The 22048-nt window shown below is 40.3% G+C and overlaps 2 protein-coding genes and 1 non-coding gene across 9 annotated transcripts in view; 2 read left to right on the plus strand and 1 right to left on the minus strand.

Moving 5' to 3' along the window:
• Positions 1–3431: 3431 nt before the first annotated feature.
• ACTRT3 (actin related protein T3) lies at positions 3432–5626 on the minus strand. Its single transcript, XM_004756533.3, has 2 exons — positions 5302–5626; positions 3432–4550 (listed from the first exon to the last, which is right to left on the minus strand). The coding sequence occupies exons 1-2, from the start codon at positions 5499–5501 to the stop codon at positions 3632–3634; spliced, it is 1119 nt and encodes a 372-aa protein (XP_004756590.1). The 5' UTR covers positions 5502–5626; the 3' UTR covers positions 3432–3631.
• Positions 5627–7438: 1812 nt separating this feature from the next.
• TRNAV-AAC lies at positions 7439–7511 on the plus strand. The gene has a single exon. It is a non-coding gene; the product is annotated as a tRNA-Val (tRNA).
• Positions 7512–8662: 1151 nt separating this feature from the next.
• The window catches only part of MYNN (myoneurin), a 44553-nt gene continuing 31167 nt past the window's right edge, over positions 8663–22048 (plus strand). For 3 of the 7 annotated variants that reach the window (XR_006609148.1, XR_006609146.1, XR_006609147.1), the window contains exons 1-6: positions 8665–9324; positions 10173–10469; positions 15625–16418; positions 17145–17304; positions 19987–20165; positions 21049–21132. Coding sequence is in view for 3 of the 7 variants with exons in the window: in XM_004756534.3 (XP_004756591.1) it covers positions 10204–10469; positions 15625–16418; positions 17145–17304; positions 19987–20165; positions 21049–21132 (1483 nt within the window). In the remaining 4 variants the exon portion in view is untranslated. Of the gene's footprint in view, positions 9325–10172; positions 10470–15624; positions 16419–17144; positions 17305–19986; positions 20166–21048; positions 21133–22048 lie in introns of all 7 variants that reach the window. The other 4 variants (XR_006609149.1, XM_004756534.3, XM_045088610.1 and 1 more) reach the window with 4 other exon arrangements.

A 22048-nucleotide genomic window follows, 5' to 3' on the forward strand; every position in this document is an offset into this window, starting at 1 on the left:
ACCCGCTCCGTTTCTCTCCCTGCGGCCAGAGCCTCGCCCTTGGCCCCCAAGGGTCCCGCGGCTGACAGAGCCCAACTCTTCGCGACGGCAATGGGTGCCTCCGGAGAAGCCCCGGGCCGACCGCGGCCTCCAGGCGGGATGCGGGGGCTAAGCGGGCGAGTCGCCGCAGGCTCCCGGGAGGGGCGAGCAGGCCAGCCGCTGACATTTTTTGTTTGCTCCAAACTGGATGGTGTGTGGCAGTAGGCCAAGGCTTTTCCGCCCGCTGAAAGTCAGCGAGAAAAACAGCGTGCGGGGAACAAAAGCGCAGCGCCTACGCCCGTTTCAGTTAGGGTTAGACAGAAAATGACCGCCACCCCTCCCGAGCCCACCCTCCGCAACCCGAACTGCACCCGGCCGCGTCTCCCTATAAAGGGAGCGGCCGCGGCCCGCGCCGATTGGCCGGAGCCCCTGTCTCGGCTCTCGCGAGAGCCGGAGCCGGCCTCGGCACTCCCCCCACCATCCCCCGCCAAGTTCTATTTCCTGCCATGCGGACCCTCGCGCCCCTCCTCCACGTTCCTTAGGGAGCGTGTGTGTTGTTTTTTTCCGTCCGTGCTTCAGAAGTGGAAAGTTGCAGTAAATCCCGGCTCCGTTTTCCATCCCCTACGGACCGGACACGGTGCGCTCAACCATCTTAAAAAGTGGAGTTCACAGAAAAATTTTAGGGCCGGGGAAACAGAACAGGGATTCGTAACTCACATTTGTTAGAGATCTTTAAGAAAATAGATTCTCGGACAGCCTTGACTAAACCAGAATATTGGCGCAGCTCCTTGGACCGCCTTGGAGTTCCTACCCTGCTCCTCTCTCATTAGAATGCCGCTCTTCCAACTTCTCCTTGAACAAAGAGTGGGTTTTATTAAGTATAACTACTTCGTTCTTAATTTTAACATTCAGGATGGAATCTACCTTTTATTACGAATAAAAGCTTCTCAGTCGTTGACTTTGCTTTAATATTGTGACTAGTTTAAAAAAACAATCCACCATAAGTTGTAGCGGGTTTCCATAATAGCCGGTGTAATACTGTTTTACATACAACTGGCAGATCCTGATTGTTGAATTCATGTTGCATTGGGTGAATTCTGGGGAGCTGTCGCTGTGGACACGTCAATCTGAGAGAAAAGCTAAATGTTAGGGGCATCGGTTTCCAAAGATTGTAAGGGCGGGGAAAATACAAACGTGATTTTCTAATTTTATTCTCTATCCCTAGATTATTTGAGAAGGATCATCTATGACCCCATGTTAGAGGCTGAAGTCAGTACAGAATAGTCCAGATTGGTGGTTGGGTTAACTACCTGAGACCATGCTTAAGGATCGTTGGCCTGCCTAATGTAGCAAGCTACTTTGGGATCACTTTAAACTTAAGTCTAAACTACTAACCTGTTTAAATCTCAATTTCTTAATTTGTAAAATGGTAATAAGACTTGTCTTGCCCATCTCTCTGGGATGTCAAAGTTGAAGTCAGATAATTAGGTAGCCTTATTTTCTTTTAGAAAAAAAAAAAGCACTTTAAGAATTCTAAAGTGAAGGGCGCCTGGGTGGCTCAGTGGGTTAAGCCGCTGCCTTCGGCTCAGGTCATGATCTCAGAGTCCTGGGATCGAGTCCCGCATCGGGCTCTCTGCTCAGCGGAGAAGCCTGCTTCCCTCTCTCTCTCTGCCTGCCTCTCCATCTACTTGTGATTTCTCTCTGTCAAATAAATAAATAAAATCTTTAAAAAAAAAAAAAAAGAATTCTAAAGTGAAAAGTGAGTTCATGCTCTCTACAGTGATTTTGAATCTAGTGAGTGCAGCATCAACTGTTCAAACTGCCCTCAGAGAATTATTTTCCACACTTTCCAATCTAGGTTTGCCTACAATCACTAAAGTGGGAGAGAAGTACCAAGGAACAAAATGCATCTCTTCACAAATGCTTGACTCAGGTCTACTTACTGCTACTTGTACAATGTGCCCATTGTTTTTACACCTTGGAACCTTTGCACTAACGTTCCCACTGCCCAGAGTATGCTTCTGGTCAGTTCTAAATCTCTACATACTTACCGGGAGTGCACCATAGAGAGCATCAGGGAGGGAGATAGAGATGAAAAGGGAAATTCTGCAATCCCTAACTTCTAAGAACATAGCTAGTGCAGGAGAAAGACAAGCAAACCAAGTAAGGCTGCATAAATTAAGTGGTCAATAGAAGTACAAGTAATGCAATATGCTGGAGTACAAAATGAATTTTGGCTGCGTGGAGGAAGTAGCATCTGAGTTGGACCTATAAGTTATCTAATTCTATAAGAAAACCTTTTATTGTATTTTGAAAATATCTCTAGGGACATTATCCCATTTGAACCCCACAATGACCCTGTGAGACGGACAGAGATCAGCAGCCCCACTTTATGGATGAAGAAATTGATCTTCAAATTGTGGTGCAGTTGGTAGGTGGTAGAGCCTGGACCGAAATCCATATAGGCTGTCCCTAAATTCTGAGGAAAGGGCATTGCATTGGGTTTCAGTTCCAGCTGTCTTTCAAGCCCAGCCCCAAACCTAAGTCTACTAGAAAAGTCTACCATGAGCCTTCAAGGTATTTCCCTCCGTTGAGCCCCAGAGCATTTCATATTTCTCTGAGAACATTAAATCACTTCTATCCAGTATTACTATAATTAAGGTAAAAATTTCACCTCTAATACTAGACTGCTGGCTTCTTAAGGAAAGGCTCTGACTCCTAATTGAGCATTCATTGCACTTAGCACAGTGCAGTGTATAGAGCAGATATGAAATACTTATGTTAATAGTGCCATCATTATCAGGAATACAGGTCATTTTACACCTTTCTTCTACCATTCATATCTAATTTGACACCAAGACTTGTCAGTTTTTTGCAATTTCTTCTTTTTAATTCCTATTGCCTATAATCTTGAGTATAAAACTTGACTACTTTATATCTAGACTAATAAATTAACTGATCAAATCTCCAGGGCCTTCCCAGTCCAATTTATCTTCCAAACTACAACCACATTCATCTTAATTTCCTGTGTCTCTTGCTTTTTGTCTTTAATTATTCCCCTCTGTCTATGGGACATTTAACACAAAGTCTTGTTCTTAGCCTGTTCCCTGTGAGACCTTCGTTTCACTACCACCAGTCTGGTAAGCGTGTTTTGAATATGCTTTGTTCATTCTCGTCCGGAGACCCTGGCTCTTTTCCATTATGCTTTTCTGGATATCTGCCCTCTTCCTCCTCCTCTACCACACACCCATTCTAATGCCACCCCATTCATGATGGCATACCTTTGCTATAAAATCTTTCCTCACAACCACCTTCTTTCCATAAACCTTAACAAACTTAAATCTATATCACTCATTTGGCACACATGTTGTACTACAAATTGTTCTTTTTCCAAAGGAAGTACAAGATCTCCAAGGTCAAGAATAGTTTCCTCTAGCATTTAATTTGGCTCTACTCAATGGTTTACTTTACCATTATTTTCCCCCAACATAGAAATGCAAGAGACATGGACAGTCCAATAATTCAAATACTTCCTGTTCCCCCAGGTACTTATAATATACAGTTTTCTGTCACAAATACTCAAAACATTTTTTTCTAACCATTTCATCTGTATTCAGAAGCATCTTTGATGTACTATGTTGGGTCCAACTTCTTTAAACTCGGCCTCGGTGATCCACATGTCCTGGAAGGCAGACAGGGATGCAAGAATAGAGCCTCCCATCCACACTGACAGTTTCCTTTCTGGGGGAGCTGTAACCTGCACTGGCGTATTGGCAGGTACCATATTTGCTATATCTTTAACTAGCCGCTTGTCCAAACCAGGGAAAGAGGTTGATCCCCCAGCAAGGACAATATTAGAGAAAAACGAATTCCTCAGGTCCGTATCGCATTTCATTATGCTGCTGAAACACAACTTATCGATGCCAGGGGTATCAAGGTTCATAAGATGTGGAGAGAAGAGGGCCTCTGGACAATGAAAGAGCTGGTCCTGGAGCTTGATCATCTTTCCATCAGGCAGGTGGTAAACTTTCTCTACAAACTCAGGATTCTTGGCCATTTCCTCTTCATAGTTCATTACCACATAACAAGAGGTTTCCTTAATGTCTGCAACAATCTTTCTGTCTGCAGTACTAAGCAACATGATGCCATGGTCCTTCAACAGCATCATGAGGTAGTTGGTGAGGTCAAGGCCTGCCAGATCTAGCTGCTGGACGCCATGAGGCAGACAGTAACCCTCGAAGATGGGCACACACTGGGTCACCCCAGCACCTGAATTCAACACAAAGCCAGTTGTGAAGCCAGCGGCAAAGAGAGCAAGCACCCCTTGGATGCACATATAGAAGGCAGGAACCTGCAAATGCTCAAAAAACACTTCAGTGATCTGTTGCCGGTTCACCAGTGGGTTCAGTGCTGGCTCGGTAATCAAGACTGGGCCATCACAGGCCTTTAGCTTCAGATTATGATCATAGATATGCTTCCACATGATTTCCATGTCTCCCCAGGAAGTAACCAGACCACGCTCCACTGGATAGCTGTAGGAAAAGCAATAAGATAAATGGCAGCAGGTTTTGCTATTTTGTTTTTTGTTGTTTGTTTTTGTTTTTTTACAATGACAGCTTTTAATTTTTCTAGGGCAGTGACAGCCAGTCAGAAAAGGTAACTGCCAGCAACAGTTAGCATAGCTACTCTCTTCCTCCGCAATTTTTGTTGATTTCCATTTTTCCCACCTTTAGAAGACAAATAATCCTTTTTTTTTTTTTTAAAGATTTTATTTATTTGGCAGAGAGAGACACAGCCAGAGAGAGAACACAGCATGGGGAGTGGGAGAGCGAGAAGCAGGCTTCCCTGGGATCAGGGAGCCCGATGAAGGGCTGATCCCCGGACCAGGATCATGACCCCAGTGGGAGGCAGATGCTTAACATCTGAGACACCCAGGCGCCCCCACAAAAATCATTTTTAAAAAATCAGGGAATCTTTACATAATAGTATAGTTTTAAAATCAATTAATTAAAGAAACCCACATGATGAGGGTACTATGAATTAAGTGATATTCTTAATGAACTTATATTTTATGAATAACTTTATACATTTGAATACATCTGTTTAGAAACCAAGAGCAAGTGATGTTCACTCTTGGATGTTTAGCACTCCTTGGAGATTTGTGGCCTGCACCAGCGGGCTGAAACTTTCCTGTTCCTCGTTTCCATATCCTGGCAACTTTGAGCCCCTCATCTGGATTCCCCCTACCCCTAGTGGGTCCTGCCTGCTGGGAGAAGGCCATACCTGATGGACAGTGAGTGTCTTCTTTCCTGCGCCTCATCGCCCACACACAGTTCTAGCGCGCTCTTGGCCTCCCAGTTCTGGCCTTTGGCTCGGCCGATAATATTCGGGTATACAAACTGGGGTTCCCGCGAGCCAGCCAGGCCCGCCTTGATCATTCCCGAGCCGTTGTCGATCACCACTGGTAGCTGGTAGTAGCTCATGCCGCCGCTGCCTCCTGTCGCCTGGCCACACCGGCCACCCTGCCTGTGGGCTGCGCCAGTGGGGCGGAAAGTGCGGGACACAGGCCCTGGACAGAGTTAACAGACCCACCGCCAGGAACGTCGCGTCACAAAGGCCCGCCTGCCCCACTAGGCCTGCGCCCTGGCCAGGGCGCGCAGGGGGCAGGGAGAGGCCTGGCCCATTGACTTTCCAAAGTACTGCCCACTGATTGCCTCTCACAGGGGCTGGGTCACTTGCCACCCCATGGAATCCAGGGATGCCAGTATCAGGAAAACCCAACTTTCTTCCCTGAAGATACAAATCTAGCCCTTTACAAGTGGCTTTCTCTAATACCTGGGTGGGCCATGAAAACAATTTTCTTTTCCAAAGGCTTTAAATTCCGCCTAATAGGCATCTGTCCATGGAAAGCTCTGGAATGTGCCCTTGAAAGTAGGAAAAGGTGGAGAGAAACAGGGGAAAGTTGTCGAAGAAGCTGAATTTCAGAAGCTTATGAAAAGAAAAAGGAAAAAAATGCTGTGATTTAACGTGGGTTTTATACAGATGAACAAAGGGGAAGGGAAGGAAAAATGAAATAAGGTAAAGACAGGGAAGCAAACCTTAAGACTCTTAAATATAGGAAACAAACTGAGAGGTGCTGGGCGGGGGAGGGATGGGATAATTGGGTGATGGGCATTAAGGGCACGTGATATAATGAGCACTGGGTGTTATGTGCAACAGATGAATCACTAAATTCTGCCCCTGAAACTGATACTATAATATATGTAAACTAACTTGAATTTAAATAAAATCTTGAAAGAAAAAAAAAGTGGGTTTTATATACTTTTATTATTGTTTCTATATGATGGGCAAATACTTTGTTGTGTTTCTTTCCTGCAGTTTTTTTTTTTTTTTTTTTTAAAGATTTTATTTATTTATTTGACAGAGAGAAATCACAAGTAGATGGAGAAGCAGGCAGAGAGAGAGGGAAGCAGGCTCCCTGCCGAGCAGAGAGCCCGATGCGGGACTCGATTCCAGGACCCTGAGATCATGACCTGAGCCGAAGGCAGCGGCTTAACCCACTGAGCCACCCAGGCGCCCCTTTCCTGCAGTTTCTAAGCAAAATGTACTCAAAACCAAAATGGTAGAGTCTTGCTTTTTTTTTTTTTTTTTTGATTGATTGATTGATTTTTAAGAATCTCAGCTGGTTATCCCTTGTGTGATATGTAAGGTCATTCTCATTTCCTAAAAATACTTGATTTTTAGGCATAAGGACGTGCCTGCCTGTTTACAAGAAAAGCGATATTCCCTCGGTCATGTGAAGTGCAAGATTAGAATAATTTAAGTACACTGAGTGCCAAAAAGTGCATCTTGGTGTTTGATTTTTTTTAATCCCCTTAATTCTACACACTGTGTAGAGAATTTTAAAGTAGGCAAGTTCGGACCTCTGGTTGGTCTATGAGAGCAGGGGAGGAAATTCAAAAAAGCCCGTCCTTCCACCAGAGGCTGGAAGGGTCAAGTTACTAAGTAACAGAGGTGGCATTTGCTGCTGCAGACCACTGCAAGAAGGGGGACTCCAACGAAGCCCCGCACTTGCCCCGGGCTTCTCAGCACTGCGTGGCGGGGAGAGAATGCCAAATAAAACATTTCTTTCCCACAGAAGAGAGTGTACCAAAAGGAAGTGCAAGGAGCCAGTGCTAGGTTTCTGCAGCGGTCCGTCCCTAGGGGCCAGGGGCGGGAGGGGGCGCGGAGGGGGGATCGCACGCAAATTCCAACTTTCAAAATACTTTCAGCATCACACAATTAAAAGCGTAGTCATTTTTCCTTTTCTGTTTGTTTGTATTTTTTTCTATAAAAGCTACCTTAGTACTGCTTTAAGTGCCGGGAAGTCCATGGAACTACATCCATATCTAGGCCATTCTGAAGCTGACAAGCCAGCGAAGTTTCCGTAGTGTAGTGGTTATCACGTTCGCCTAACACGCGAAAGGTCCCCGGTTCGAAACCGGGCGGAAACAAGTGCTGTACATTTTTCTTTACTACCGGGTTTCCTCAAACAGGGCCGTGTCACTTTTACCAATCTAGCTTTCTAAAAGACAATCTAAATACAAACTTGTGGAACAGTATAAATTTGAACTTTCACCTTGGTTATTTTATTCAGCAAATGTTTTCACTGACCACTGGAGACGCAGAAATGTTTCAAAATTAGAAAAAAAAATTTTCAACTCCCAAACAACTACTGATAAATAATGTAATGTACAACCTAGAGAGGAGCGCAAACACGGTGTTAAAAACTGTTAGCCCTGTTGTCTCCTGAGCATTCTTTGTATTACAAGTTATTTAATTTTCCATTAGTTCTCCCCTTCAGATTGCAAATTCCCCTAAACGCCAAGAGACCATATATTACTCATACTATGCATAGTTGGTGTCACGCTTAACACCTGGTAGACTCATAACTATTTCTACTGAAAAGGGTTCCGACAAAATATAAAAGAAATAAGAAAGATGAAATCAAGAACCCAACTCAGCTTTTTCCTGTTATAAACATAATGATAGTGACTTTATCCACAAATATGATTTTTACAGACGAGAGAAAAGAAGCTAAAGAGGAAACAATGTAATTGGAAAAATCTCGGAAGAAACGAATAAATTCCAGTTGCTGTCCTTTAAAACGAAATCATAAGTAAATATCCTAAAGTCCTGACACTACTTTTTTTTTTTTTTTTAGTATTTTATTTATTTGGCAGAGAAACAGCCAGGACAGGAACGGGAGCTGGGGGAGTAGAAGAGGGAATGCAGGTTTCCCGCCGGGCAGGAAGCCCGATGCGGAGCTCGATCCCAGGACCCTGGGACCAGGACTTGAGCTGAAGGCAGACGCCTAACGACTGAGTCACCCAGGCGCCCCTGACACAACTTTTAACAAGAAAAAATGAAGTTTTGTTTTTCTGAGGCTTATGACGCCCACCAAAAACTAGGGAAAAATTCACCCTAACATATTAACATATTAACTAACATATTAACGTTTGTATGTTACGCAGATATCTGGCATCCTTTTCCTTCACTGTACAAAATCTGCATCCGATGTAAATCACTATATTAAAATTTTCCTGGTCCAGACGCAGAACCTCTTCCGGTATAAAGCCCACCTTCCTGCAATGTTGCGCGTGCCCAGTGTACCCTACTGCTTTGCTCCGCTTTGCTGCATCTCAGACTTGTAACAGATAAGGATATCCTGGAAACTAAGCTGCAGTCGGCTGATGCAAACCAAACCCAGGGGGGTCCCAAGAGCTTTCGGGTACGTAAACTGAAAAGGGGTGATCTGTCTCAGCTTGAAAATCTCCCATGGCCAGGAGCCTAAGTACACAAGCTGCCTGCACTCGCGGGGTCCCGAGGAAGGGGAGGATGATGGGAGAAGAAGAGGAACTACAAGCCCCAGCATGCAGTGCACACTCTGGCTCCTGGAAAGAGGGCCTCGGAGAGGTGCAGCCCAACCGCGGGCCGTCGAAGAGATGCCGACGGCCGACCACAATGTTCAGAATGAGGAAGACAAGCGCGGCGCTGTGAAAAAGCCTTAAGTCCCGTATTCATGACGTTTGCGGTTTCGCCGGGGGCCCTAGTATGCTGAGGAGTGGAATTTCCGGACCACACTGGCCGGTCCTCGCCAGGCTCGGACCTCCACAGTCCCAGAGCCTCCTGCGTTTCCGTGGAATGCCCGGGCCGGATATGATGTCTCCGTAGAGAAAAAAGGAAGAAGCGGAGCGGGGCGCGGTGACGTCCTTCCAAGATGGCGGAGAGAGCGTGAAGAAACTGTTCCCCTTTGGTTTGCATTAGGTGAGTTCTTTTTTCACCCCTTAGATTGCCAGTCCCACTCTCTAGACCCTGGGCCATCGGAGGGCACTCTTTTTGGAGTTCCAGTTCAGGTCGGGGAGAAGGTATTAACGTGGAAAGCTCGAGGAGGCAGCCCGATGTTGGCCTTGGCCACAACCTCTGCTGTGGGAACTGGAGGTAGTGGGAGCTGGGCGAAGGGCAGTGCGGCACAAGCCGGGAGACGTTGGCTTTGGTTGTCACTCTCCGTTGCGGTCGGGAATGGAGAAGTGGGAAGAAAGGGGGTGTGGCTTCCTCCGGGCGAGTGACGGAACCTTGACAACTCTTGGCTCTGCTCTTTCTCCGCGCCTGGGTACCCACTTGGCGTTTTAAAGCAGCTGTGCACTAGGGAAACAAACTGCTTTAGTGATTTGAGAGCAATTTTAAAGAACTCGTACCGTGTTTTTTCGCCATCTGTTCAAAGGGGGTCATTTCTTAGTGGTTTGTTGTCTTTTTTCCCCAGCATGTGCGTGCGAACTGAGCTTGAAAGTCTGAAGGTTCTATTTCTGCAAAAGCGTGAAATTTTGCGGTGCTTTTTTTCAGGTCATGCAAGTGTTTTCATATATCGCCATTTATTTATGTGACCCAAGGATTGTGTTAGTTGTCCAAGATGTAACATAGACAGGAACTTACCCTTCAGCATTTTAAACTATTCTGTTTGATAAGAATTTTCGTTGGGGGAGGCAGTAAATGAGAACTGACTTTGTTTTTGTCCATGTTCTGTCCCATGTCCCTTCTCCCCTTACCAATTGCTTGGGTGAGATGTTTGATGAAAACTTAGGGTTACTGACTTGCTATTTCTTTTTGTCTTTTAGAACAAGGGTAAAATTCCATTCTGATACCAAAATGCAGTATTCGCACCACTGTGAGCACCTTTTAGAGAGACTGAACAAACAGCGGGAAGCAGGTTTTCTTTGTGACTGCACTGTGGTGATTGGGGAATTCCAGTTTAAAGCTCATAGGAATGTGCTTGCCTCATTTAGTGAGTATTTTGGTGCAATCTACAGAAGCACTTCTGAGAACAATGTGTTCCTTGATCAGAGTCAGGTGAAGGCTGATGGATTTCAGAAACTGTTGGAGTTCATATACACAGGAACTTTAAATCTTGACAGGTAAAGTACACATTTTATTTTCACTTATAAAAGCTAGTCAGCATTCTGTGGGGATAAAGTAGACTTGTATTTTTTCCATTCAGTCCCTTAACTTGGAGTCTTCTTATAGTCATGTGTACAATACTATTGTTGTTTTTAATAAAGAAGTCAGTATTACTGATTTGGGGTGAACAGACTGCATTTCTTAAGCACAAAAGGCACAGGCGTTAATAAGATTAAAGCTTTGTTTCTGACACATTTGATTTATCTACTGAAATAAAGCCTGTGATTTCAGTTATGAAAACATGAGGAACATATACAATGAATTCTAAGTGAATTCCAGTTTCTTTGGTCTTTTTGTACCTCTGCTCTTTTCCCTCTCTCACTCTATCCCCTACCTCTTATGGTGGTGGAGGTAAGGGAGTATAGATGAAGAAAGAAGGATAAGCCTCTGTTCATTTGGTAATACTCCCATTTCTAACCATAGATAGCAATGTGCAGGACCTCTTCCTGATCTTGTTTCAGGAAAATAATTTCCTTGGAGCGTAAATGGCAGTGGTTCCTGTTATCTCTGTAAAGCTATCAGTGCTAATGCTTAAATCAGATCTGAGGTGCTAGAATGCTTTTTTGAAATGTTTAATGCTCTCACTGCACTAACAAGAAGTAGATTCTGAGGAATTTGATAATGTAGGTGCTGTGTGTCTCCCATGCATAGTGAACTACATAATTAAGTTTAATACTAATGCATTTATTAGTTGTGGAGGGAAATGTGGAGGTGGAAGAGAAACCTATCAAATTACTCCTGTTTTCTTTATCTCTTAGGAAAGTGTGAACATGACTAGATCATAATCTGACATGAAAATATTATGGGCTTTAGAGTTAGGTCTATCCTGTCAGTCACTGTGTCTCTGAGCAAGATACAACCTCTGAAGGCCTCAGTTTCCCCATCTGTAAAAGTGAGATGGTAATAACTACCTTGGTGTTACTGTAAAGATCAAGGATTTACTTGAAGGCCCTCCTCCTGATGAACATTAGTTTCATTTATCTACCCTTTTCTACTCTCCTCTTCCTTTAACTCCACAATTTTTGGAGAATTAGGAAAGAAGCCAAAAGGAAACACCTGAAATTCTGCCACCCACTGATAATCATTGTTAACATTTCGATTAAATATTCATTCATTCTTTTCTAGATGATCTCTCTCTATATATATACACTATATATATACACATAACACAGTAAGCAGAATCCCTCTCTCTGTTTTACATTGCAGCTTATTCTTTAAAAAGCTAGAAGCAGGATGTTCCTTAATCCTTTTGAAAAGAAAACATTTGTACTGTTTGGAATTATTTTTAAATTTTGGGGTGATGACATCTTTGAGTCAGTTCTATATGAATTGATTAAAGGAACAGACCAGTGTCATAGATTGACCCACATGACAGATTATTTAAACTTACTGAATAGTTGACTCTACAGGTGCCTCTTACTTAAATATTTAGAATATGTAATATAAAATAACCATAAAACTAGTGAATTTGGGTTGATCTTCAATTTAGTAGTTTCCCTTTCTCAATTAACTTTTCCAGAACAATCTTGAATTGATTTGAACACACTGAAGAGCATCTTACTTTGAGCCTTCATGCAAAGGACCAATGTGAAAAGAGCCAGAATTTTTGCTCTTGGCAAATGGATAGAGATCTATAGATATTGTAGTATATGTTTGAAGATCTGAGTGATTTATGACACTAGTTAATTTTTAATTTCAAATTAAGAATTTTTGGTACATACCTTTCCTGGGAACTAGTTGTTTGAGCCCAGCCACAGATGTGAGAAGGCTTACATCAAAAGTAGAAAGTCTGTATATAACTTAGTGATTAAATTTAGTGGAAAAAAAAATAAAGAATTAAGTGGACTCATGAGCCAGATTTCCTTGATCAAATCGTAGTTTTAACACACTGTGATCTTGTACAAGTTAGCTTTTTTTGGACCTCTTAGCCTTCATTTGTATGTAAAATGAATTATTACGGATTGCATAGACATGTCCTAAGAATTAAATGAACTGTTCATGTAAAGTGTTTAGCCATATATCTGGCACTGTGTAGTTAAATGACTTTCAGTGACTGTTTAAAAGATGAAAGCAAGTTTGCAAGCACTGTAACTTCATGCTTGTAAACAAAAGCAGTTATTGATGTGAACAGATGCTGATTGGTTCTCTTAACCGTAACTGAGATTATAGGCTGTCTATGAAATAGATGAATAATTGGTATGAAATACTGTATCAGTACTGAACAATTAATGTGCCAATTTGTATTGGGCTTAAATGCTACCAGACCTTGTTATGTGTTTGGTGGTTCATTTTATGGAACACTAAGTCACAATTATAATTGGAGGCCTTAGTATAATGAGTGATAAATTTGGTTTTGTTCTAGTGGTATTTCTCATTTATTATAATTTAATAATAGACTGTAACAAAATTAATAAACATGCTTAAGGAAAAGCATAACATTTTTAGAAAGTGTTAATGCTACTGTATATGTGGCAAAAACAAAATACTTTGTATAAAAGATGAACAAGATTGTGTTTATATTTGGAGCATTTGTGCTTTATCTTTGCAAATAGAGAATTAACTTCATTATAAAGATCATTTGTTATATATTCCAAAATTACAACTGAGGGACATAAGAAGTCTTTAGGTAATGTTTTCTTATCTAGGGAAAAGACTCCATTTGCAAGTAGGTTATATTCCAAGAGTTTATAGTATGTTTAGGAACTCAGGGTATATTTTCCCAGAAAATAAAATGTTCCCTAAACTTGTGATTAGGTTTCCAAACTGGCCTATCAACCTACTTAATTTGTAATGAGCTGAAAAATGATTATATATATAACGAAAGGCAATTTTTAAAAAGCCAGTGTAATGTTAAATTAAAAAAGAAGAAACAGGGACACCCAGGTCCTGGAACTGAGCTCTACATTGGGCTCTTTGCTCAGCAGGGAGCCTGCTTTTGCCTGCCTCTCCTGCTTGTTCTCACTCTCTAACAAATTTCTTATTTGACAGAGAGAAATCACAAATAGATGGAGAGGCAGGCAGAGAGAGAGAAGAGAGGGAAGCGGGCTCTCTGCTCAGCAGGGAGCCCGATGCGGGACTCGATCCCAGGACCCTGAGATCATGACCTGAGCCGAAGGCAGCGGCTTAACCCACTGAGCCACCCAGGCGCCCGACAAATTTCTTAAATAAAAAAAAAAAAGAAGAAACATACAGGTGGCACTTGAAAGAAAGAAGTTTTCATTAGATGATGAGAAAATGGATAGAGATCTATAGATATTGTAGTATATGTTCGAAGACCTGAGTGATTTATGACACTAGTTAATTTTTAATTTCAAATTTTACTTTTTTTAAAGATGTATTAATAGCACTATATATTAATCAGCTGTGACTAAAACCATTTTCTGGTTTATATGTATAATGAAGAGGGGACAGGGAAAATACATTTTTTTTCTGAATAGTTTAATATTATTTGGGGGAAATGGCAAGTAGTAAGTTTGCTTGGAGGGTGTGTTTCTGTGTGTGTATGTATATTTATTTGCAGATACTTAAAAGGGTCATATTTTTATATTAGTAGTTACTCAATTCTCAGATTTTTTTTTTAAGATTTTATTTATTTATTTGACAGAGCTCACAAGCAGGCAGAGAGGCAGGCGGTGGGGGAGGGGGTGGTGAAGCAGGCTTGCCGCTGAGCAAAGATCCCAATGCAGGGCTCAACCCAGGACCCTGGGATCATGACCTGAGTCGAAGGCAGAGGCCTTAACCCACTGAGCCACCCAGGTGCCCCAACTCTCAATTTTTTTTAAATGAAGGTTTTGTTTATTTATTTGAGGGATGGAAGGAGAGAGCACAGAGGAAGAGGGAGAAGCAGGCTCCCTGCTGAGCAGGGAGCCATATGTGGGGCTCTCTTCCAGGTTTTCAGGATCATGACCTGAGCTGAAGGCAGACATTTAACCAACTGAGCCACCCAGGCACCCCTCAACTCTCAGATTTTATAGCTAAGAAAATCAAAGTGCCTAAATGTCCTGACTTACCGTGATGAATTCACCTTGTAATGCCAGAGCCAGTACTAGAGAAATTAAACAATTTTTCTTTGCAATATAAACTTCTGAAGGGCAGGGACTATCTGATATTTCTAAATATCCCTCTTAGTGGACCACACATGATAGATGCTTAGTAAATATTGACTGGAATGTTGAACTGGGTGAACTTAAGTCTTTTTTTTTTTTTAAAGATTTTATTTATTTATTTGACAGAAATCACAAGTAGATGGAGAGGCAGGCAGAGAGAGAGGCAGGGAAGCAGGCTCCCTGCTGAGCAGAGAGCCCGATGCGGGACTCGATCCCAGGACCCTGAGATCATGACCTGAGCCGAAGGCAGCGGCTTAACCCACTGAGCCACCCAGGCGCCCCAAACTTAAGTCTTTTTATATAATTCTAGTAATGACAGACTCTCCAACTAACATGAGTTGAGTCACACACACACACGAGGATTGTTAGAGCTAAGTGCATTCTAAATCCTTGTTCCTTCCAAGTATAATCAGTAAACCAGCAGCATTGGCATCACCAGCAGGTATATTAGAAACGCAGACACTTAGGCCCCACCACAGACCTCCCCACAGAATCTGAATCTACATTTAACAAGATACCTGGGTGACTCAACAGGCATGAGAAAGTTTCAGAAGCACAGTTAAGGTCCCTCACAGGGGAGCATAGAAAGATGACAGGAAGTAATTTTTTAGACTCGCTGTTGTCAGTCCACAAAAGATGGTTGTATCCGAATAGGCCTCAGGATGAATGAGAGGAGGCAATAAGTTGCCAACAGCTACTTTTTGTGTTGCCAGTATTTTTTAAAACACACAGTTATTATTTAACATCTTATTTTCTCATAGTGGTACATAATGTAGTATGTAACGAATTGTTTACATCTTTTCAAGTTGCAAAACTGGAGATTTTTGCCTACACGTTATTCTGAATGAGTGAATGAATTTTTGTAAATTTGTTCTTTTAGTTATGCCTTTTTCATCATTTTGCTGCATTAGGTTTTTAAAAGACATTGAAATTTATGTGCAGCTCTGTTTTCACAAATAGCTTTTCTTTGTTCAGAATATTGTCATTTAGCCTTGTTTCCTTACAGTTGGAATGTTAAAGAAATTCACCAGGCTGCTGACTATCTCAAGGTGGAAGAGGTGGTCACTAAATGTAAAATAAAGATGGAAGATTTTGCTTTTATTGCTAATCCTTCTTCTACAGAGATATCTAGTATTACTGGAAACATTGAATTGAATCAACAGACTTGTCTCCTTACTTTACGAGATTATAACAGTCGGGAAAAATCAGAACTGTCTACAGATTTAGTTCAGGCCAATCCTAAACAAGGGGCTTTAGCAAAGAAGTCATCTCAAACTAAAAAGAAGAAGAAGGCCTTCAACTCCCAGAAAACAGGACAGAATAAAACAGTGCAATATCCCAGTGACATTTTAGAGAACGCGTCTGTTGAATTATTCTTAGATGCAAATAAAGTATCCACACCTGTAATAGATCAAGTTTCACAAAGAAATGATAATTCAGAACTCGAGTTGACGTCAGTTGTGGAAAATACTTTTCCAGCACAAGATATTGTGCAGACTGTTACAGTGAAACGGAAACGTGGAAAATCACAACCCAACTGTGCTCTAAAGGAACACTCTATGTCTAACATAGCCAGTGTCAAGAATTCTTACGAGCTGGAGAGCTCTGGGGAAGAGCTGGATCAGAGGTATTCCAAGGCCAAGCCAATGTGTAACACATGTGGGAAAATGTTCTCAGAAGCCAGCAGCTTGAGAAGGCATATGAGAATACATAAAGGAGTTAAACCTTATGTCTGCCACTTGTGTGGAAAGGCATTTACCCAGTGTAACCAGCTGAAAACGCATGTAAGAACTCATACAGGTAAGACTGGTTTGTGGGAGATAAAATTGCTTTTATATTGAAATAACATCTTTGTACAGAACATATTAATAAGCAGTGTTGACTGTTTTTGACCAACATTTGGTATATACTTGCATTCACAAATGCATGTTAGATTGTTGAAAATTTATTTGTAATTGTGACCAAGTATTTAATGGTTATTTGTTTTATTGCTGCTGATCACTCTGAAGTCCTAATGTTTGAGGTCTTTGTGCCATTTTCTCTCATAGTTACAATAAACACAAACTTGATTCTAGCATGCTAAGTATTTAACAAACAGATTAAGAGAACTGATAAAAAGTAGTTACAACTCAGGACAATTCTCAGACTTCGCCAACCATCTTACCTTCTGCTTCCTAGAGTGTCAACTTCTGAACATGTTTCTTAGAATTACACACACATTCATTCCTCAGCCCCTGTGTTAACCTTTGTCAGTACACTTAGATTTGTACATTTTAAGATTCAATTCTCTCATTGATCACCTTTCACTATTATGAAATGAGAACACTGATTTCTTTTAATTCTACTAATGTTTTCAATAGACAATCCGGAAAAAAATCCCATTTGTTTTTTTTTACTATTAGCAGTTAACATTTTCTGAATACTGAAAATAGTACTGTTGATGAACTCTTTTGAAAGCTTATGTGGTTCAAGCAGCTCAAACAATATCTCCTTTTAAATATAAATTTTATTTGCTTGTTCTTTTAGGTGAGAAGCCATACAAATGTGAATTGTGTGATAAAGGATTTGCTCAGAAATGCCAGCTGGTCTTCCATAGTCGTATGCATCATGGTGAGGAAAAACCTTATAAATGTGATGTATGCAATTTACAGTTTGCAACTTCTAGCAATCTCAAGATTCATGCAAGGTAAAAAACAAAACAATGAGTTGTTTGGTCTTTGAGTCTGTTATTCACCGTAGTCTTTGGAATAGCCTACTTTATTAGCACTCAGGACAGAGTTCTAATTGTGGCTCCACCATTAAATTTTCTTAACATAGTCAAGGAACCAGAAGGAAGCCATAGTGACTGGAGAGGAATAAATAAGGGAGAGACATAAGATTAGAATGGTGATAGGGCATCTAGATTGTATAAGATTTTGTAGGTCATTATAAAGCTTTTACTCTTGAGATTGAAAAGTAAGTAATATATCTTGTTTACATTTGACGGATATGACTCTGGCTGCAATATTAGAAAAAGAATGTAAGATTGCAAGAATGGGAGCAAAGTTACCAGTTAAGAAGCTATAGATAAAATCCAAGTCAGAGTGATAATGATACAGGCCAAAGTGGTAACTGTGGAAGAGATAAGTAATTGTCAGATTCTAGACATACCTTTAAAGGTAGAACAACAGATTTTGCTGCAGATTGGATGTTGGGTATGAAAGGAGGAAAGAAGAGTGGAATCAAAGATAATTCTGAGGCTTACAGACCCAAGCCTTAGATAGAATTAATATTAACTGAAATGGAAATTTGTGGCTAGAGCAGTTTAGGAGGGACTGGAGATCCAAACATGTTAAATTTGAGGTGATTATTAGACATCTGAATGGAGATATACATTGGTTATGTAAATCTGGTTTTGAGCTGAAGGTACAAATTTGGGAGTCTTCAGTGTATTGATAGTATTTAGGGCTATAACATGAATGAGGTCACCAGGGGAATGAATGTGGATAGAAAAGATACCAGAGGACTGAGTCAGAGTCACCCAGAGGTGACTAGGAAGGAACAGCCAGTCTGGGAGGAAAACCAAGAGTAGACTTCCCTGGAATCCAAGTGAAGGAAATTATTCCAGAAGGGAGCAGTCAGCTCTGTCAAATTCTGAGGATAGGGAGGTAAAGACTAAGAATTCAGTTGAATTTAGTAGAGTGAGAGGTCAGCAGTGCTCTTAACAAAAGCAATGTTAGCAGAGACTAGTAGAGAATAGTAGATAAGAAAGTGGAAATACAGTTGGAGACTCAAATTTTTGATAAAGGGGAGCAGAGAAATGGAGGAGCAAAAGAGGTCAGGGGTCTTTTTTTTTTTTTTTTTAAAGATTGAAGACTTCAGTATATTTATGCTGTGATACAATGGGATGGGAAAACTGAATGGTGGAGGAAAATACAGGAGTGATACTGAGTAGGAATGGGGGATAGGATAGTATCTTCATTATGCAAATAGGAGTAGTTGAGTTCAGATGAAGGGTCACCTTCATGTTAGAGTTAAGAAAAGAACAGCAAATACATGAGTACCTCTATAGGTGGAGAGTTGGGATGGTGGAAATTTTCTTCTGATTGCTTAAACTTTCTCAGTAAAACAGGAAGCAAGGACATCGGCTAAGGAAAGAGTTTTAAAGAGTGAGTGAGTGGCGGCTGGACGGTTCAGTTGTTAAGTGATTGCCTTCAGCTCAGGTCATGATCTTGGGGTGCTGGAATTGAGACCTGCTGCTTCTCCCTCTCCCATTCCCCATGCTTGTGTTCCCTCTTTAACTCTGTCAAATAAATAAATAAAATCTATAAAAAAAAAAAAGGCATGAATGGACAAGTGAAAATAATTGCCTGTGGTATTAGGAGCATACTTGACAACCATATAAAGATGATGACAATTTTTTTTTATTAACATATAATGTATTATTTGTCCCAGGGGTACAGGTCTGTGAATCATCAGGCTTACACAATTCACAGCACTCAACATAGCACATACCCTCCCCAATGTCCATAACCCAGCCACCCTATCTGTCCCCCACCCAGTTTGTTTCCTAAGAGTCTCTTATGGTTTGTCTCCCTCCCCGGTCCCATCCTGTTTCATTTTTTTCCCCTCCCTACCCCCCAAGACTCTGCCGTGCCTCTCAAATTCCTTATATCAGGGAGATCATATGATAATTGTCTTTCTTTGATTGACTTATTTTACTTAACATAATACCCTTTAGTTCATCCATGTCGTTGCAAATGGCAGGACTTCAGATTTTTTGATGGCTACAGAGTATTGTGTATATATATATACACCACATCTTCTTTATCCATTCATCTGTTGATGGACATCTAGGCTCTTTTCATAGTTTGGCTATTGTGGACATTGCTGCTATGAACATTTGGGTGCACGTGCCCCTTCGGATAACTACATTTGTATCTTTGGAGTAAATACCCAGTAGTATGATTGCTGGGTCGTAGAGTAGCTCTATTTTCAACTTTTTGAGGAACCTCCATACTGTTTTCCAGAGTGGCTGCACCAGCTTGCATTCCCACCAACAGCGTGGGAGGGTTCCCCTTTATCCGCGTCCTTGCCAACATCTGTTGTTTCCTGACTTGTTAATTTTAGCCATTCTGACTGGTGTGAGGTGATACCTCATTGCTTGGCACAATTTTTTGTTAACTAATTTTAGAACAGGTTTTTTGATAACAACCAAAACATTTATTTTTGACAGTTTACATTGAAACTATTAATTTTAAATAGTATTTTTGGTCTGTTAAGATGAAATAAAATACTGCGTGAAAACTGTATGAAAGATGTTTATTGCAGAGACTGGCCCAAATTGTTTTACTTACCAGCCTATAACTTTATATTTATTTATGAATAGGAAGCATAGTGGAGAGAAGCCATATGTCTGTGATAGGTGCGGACAGAGATTTGCTCAAGCCAGCACACTGACCTATCATGTTCGTAGGCATACTGGAGAAAAGCCTTATGTGTGTGATACTTGTGGGAAGGCATTTGCTGTCTCTAGTTCTCTTATCACTCATTCTCGAAAACATACAGGTAAGAATTTGACAGATGTTTAAAATAAGGAAAAGCTGTAAATAAAAGAAAGAAAAAGGGAAATTGAGCCCTTAAGGAAAATAGATTATAGACTTTGTGTTGTATATCTGTTGCGTTTGTGCTTGTTGAAGCTTTTTGTGTTTGTGGTTTTCACATAAATACTAGCTATTAAAGCAGATTTATTTTTTAGAGTAATAATGGTGGTTGGAATTTTTTTTATCATTTAACTTGTGTACATTAAAATCAGGTAGTTTTGACAGTATATAAACTTGAGTTATATTTTATGACCTTAGAAAAACTCCTTAGCCTCTGTTTTACTTTTCTTGGGTAAAACTGTAGAGTGAAATTATGGGGTGAGGGTGGGTTTAGGTAGAACATAGATTTTTATGACTTCTTAGGACTTTTCCTATGCAGACATTCTATGATTTGCAATTTAAATGGATACTTCAGAGGCAGAGTATCAGTTTTGAAGCAAATCATACTCAAAGTTTATTTTCAGTTTTGATAGGGTACCTTTAAAAACAGATCTTTCCTAAATAATCTTACTCTTCTTAATATAGTAGAAAGCAAGAATGAAAGTAATGGATTGATGAATTTTTAATCATATGTTTGTAATCATATAAAAATTGAACTTCTTGCCCAACTCTAGTCTACTGGAAGAATTTTGCAGAAATCAAGTTTTATTATATGAAAAGCATCAGGTTACATGAACAGTGTAAAATAATTACTAATGTTCATCTAAGTAGGTTCACACTGAAGATACCTCTAAAATACAATATATAAAGAGGTTTTAATTTAAATTCAGGTTACTTTAGATTATTGTAATTGATAAATATTATATTGGTATAGTACACCACTTCGCTATCTTTTATTTTCCATCTAGGTGAAAAACCATACATATGTGGTATTTGTGGGAAAAGTTTTATTTCCTCAGGAGAGCTCAACAAACACTTTCGATCCCATACAGGTCTGTGTTTAGGGAGAACGTATTATTTTTGGTTCTCTCTAATTTCTTTTTATGTAAACCTTGACTTTTAAAACCATTATGGACTATATGGTATCTAGTCATACTCTACCTATAGTAATGTATAAATATTAACTTTACTTGCTTTGGTTTTTTTTTTTTAGTTATTTGAAGTAGTATTAATTAAATTTGGTCTAGAATTGTATAGACTTTCTAATATGCCAGATAATAATAGTTTTTAGATTAATTTGGATTAAGTTGCACAGGTATACCAAAAAATGAAAAGGAATAGATAATATCAAGATAATATATTTTCTTATCAAATAGCGTTCAGTAAGCAGGTTTTCAGAATGAACTTAGCATTGACATGTTTTTTGTAATAGTATTGTGTAGTATGAAGAAAATATGGAACAAATTAACTTAAAGGAAAATGCCATTTTGAAATGAAATCAAAAGTGAAAATATACTGTTGTGATTTTTTATTTTTAAAATTATTCCTCACGATTCCTATCTAGAGTAATGTGAGCACCTAGTAGACATTTAATAAGCATCTATTTTCTCACGCTCTTTGTTTATAAAGCATTGAACAGTTCTTATTTCAGAGGAATTACAATTTTGTAGCATTTTATTCTGTCACCATTTTTAAAGGATTTTCTAATTTGTAAGCTGCCAGAAAGCAGAAACCATAATTACACTTTTTTCCCTTAGCTGTTCCTCTTAGGGTCTGGCAGATAACTCGCACTCACTAAATGTCTAATAGAATTAAAAGCGTAATTAAATTTCTGTTAATAAACATGCTCCATTTTCCCAGAAATGGGGATGCTTTGTGTAATAAAGTAAAGGAGTGCCTAGTATGTATAGAAGTTTTCATTTCACTGTATTATAACCAAGTGATTAAAAAGATCATTTAAAACTAAAT

Source organism: Mustela putorius, unplaced genomic scaffold (genome assembly GCF_011764305.1).
Source record: "Mustela putorius furo isolate JIRA1106 unplaced genomic scaffold, ASM1176430v1.1 tig00003834_pilon_pilon_pilon, whole genome shotgun sequence".
Classification (NCBI taxonomy): domain Eukaryota; kingdom Metazoa; phylum Chordata; class Mammalia; order Carnivora; family Mustelidae; genus Mustela; species Mustela putorius.

Coding starts and splice junctions, on each gene's coding strand:
- ACTRT3 (XM_004756533.3), bottom strand. CDS start 5,501: ATGAGCTACTACCAGCTACCAGTGGTGATCGACAACGGCTCGGGAATG. Junction 4,551..5,301: donor AGACACTCACTGTCCATCAG/GTATGGCCTTCT, acceptor CTTTTCCTACAG/CTATCCAGTGGAGCGTGGTC.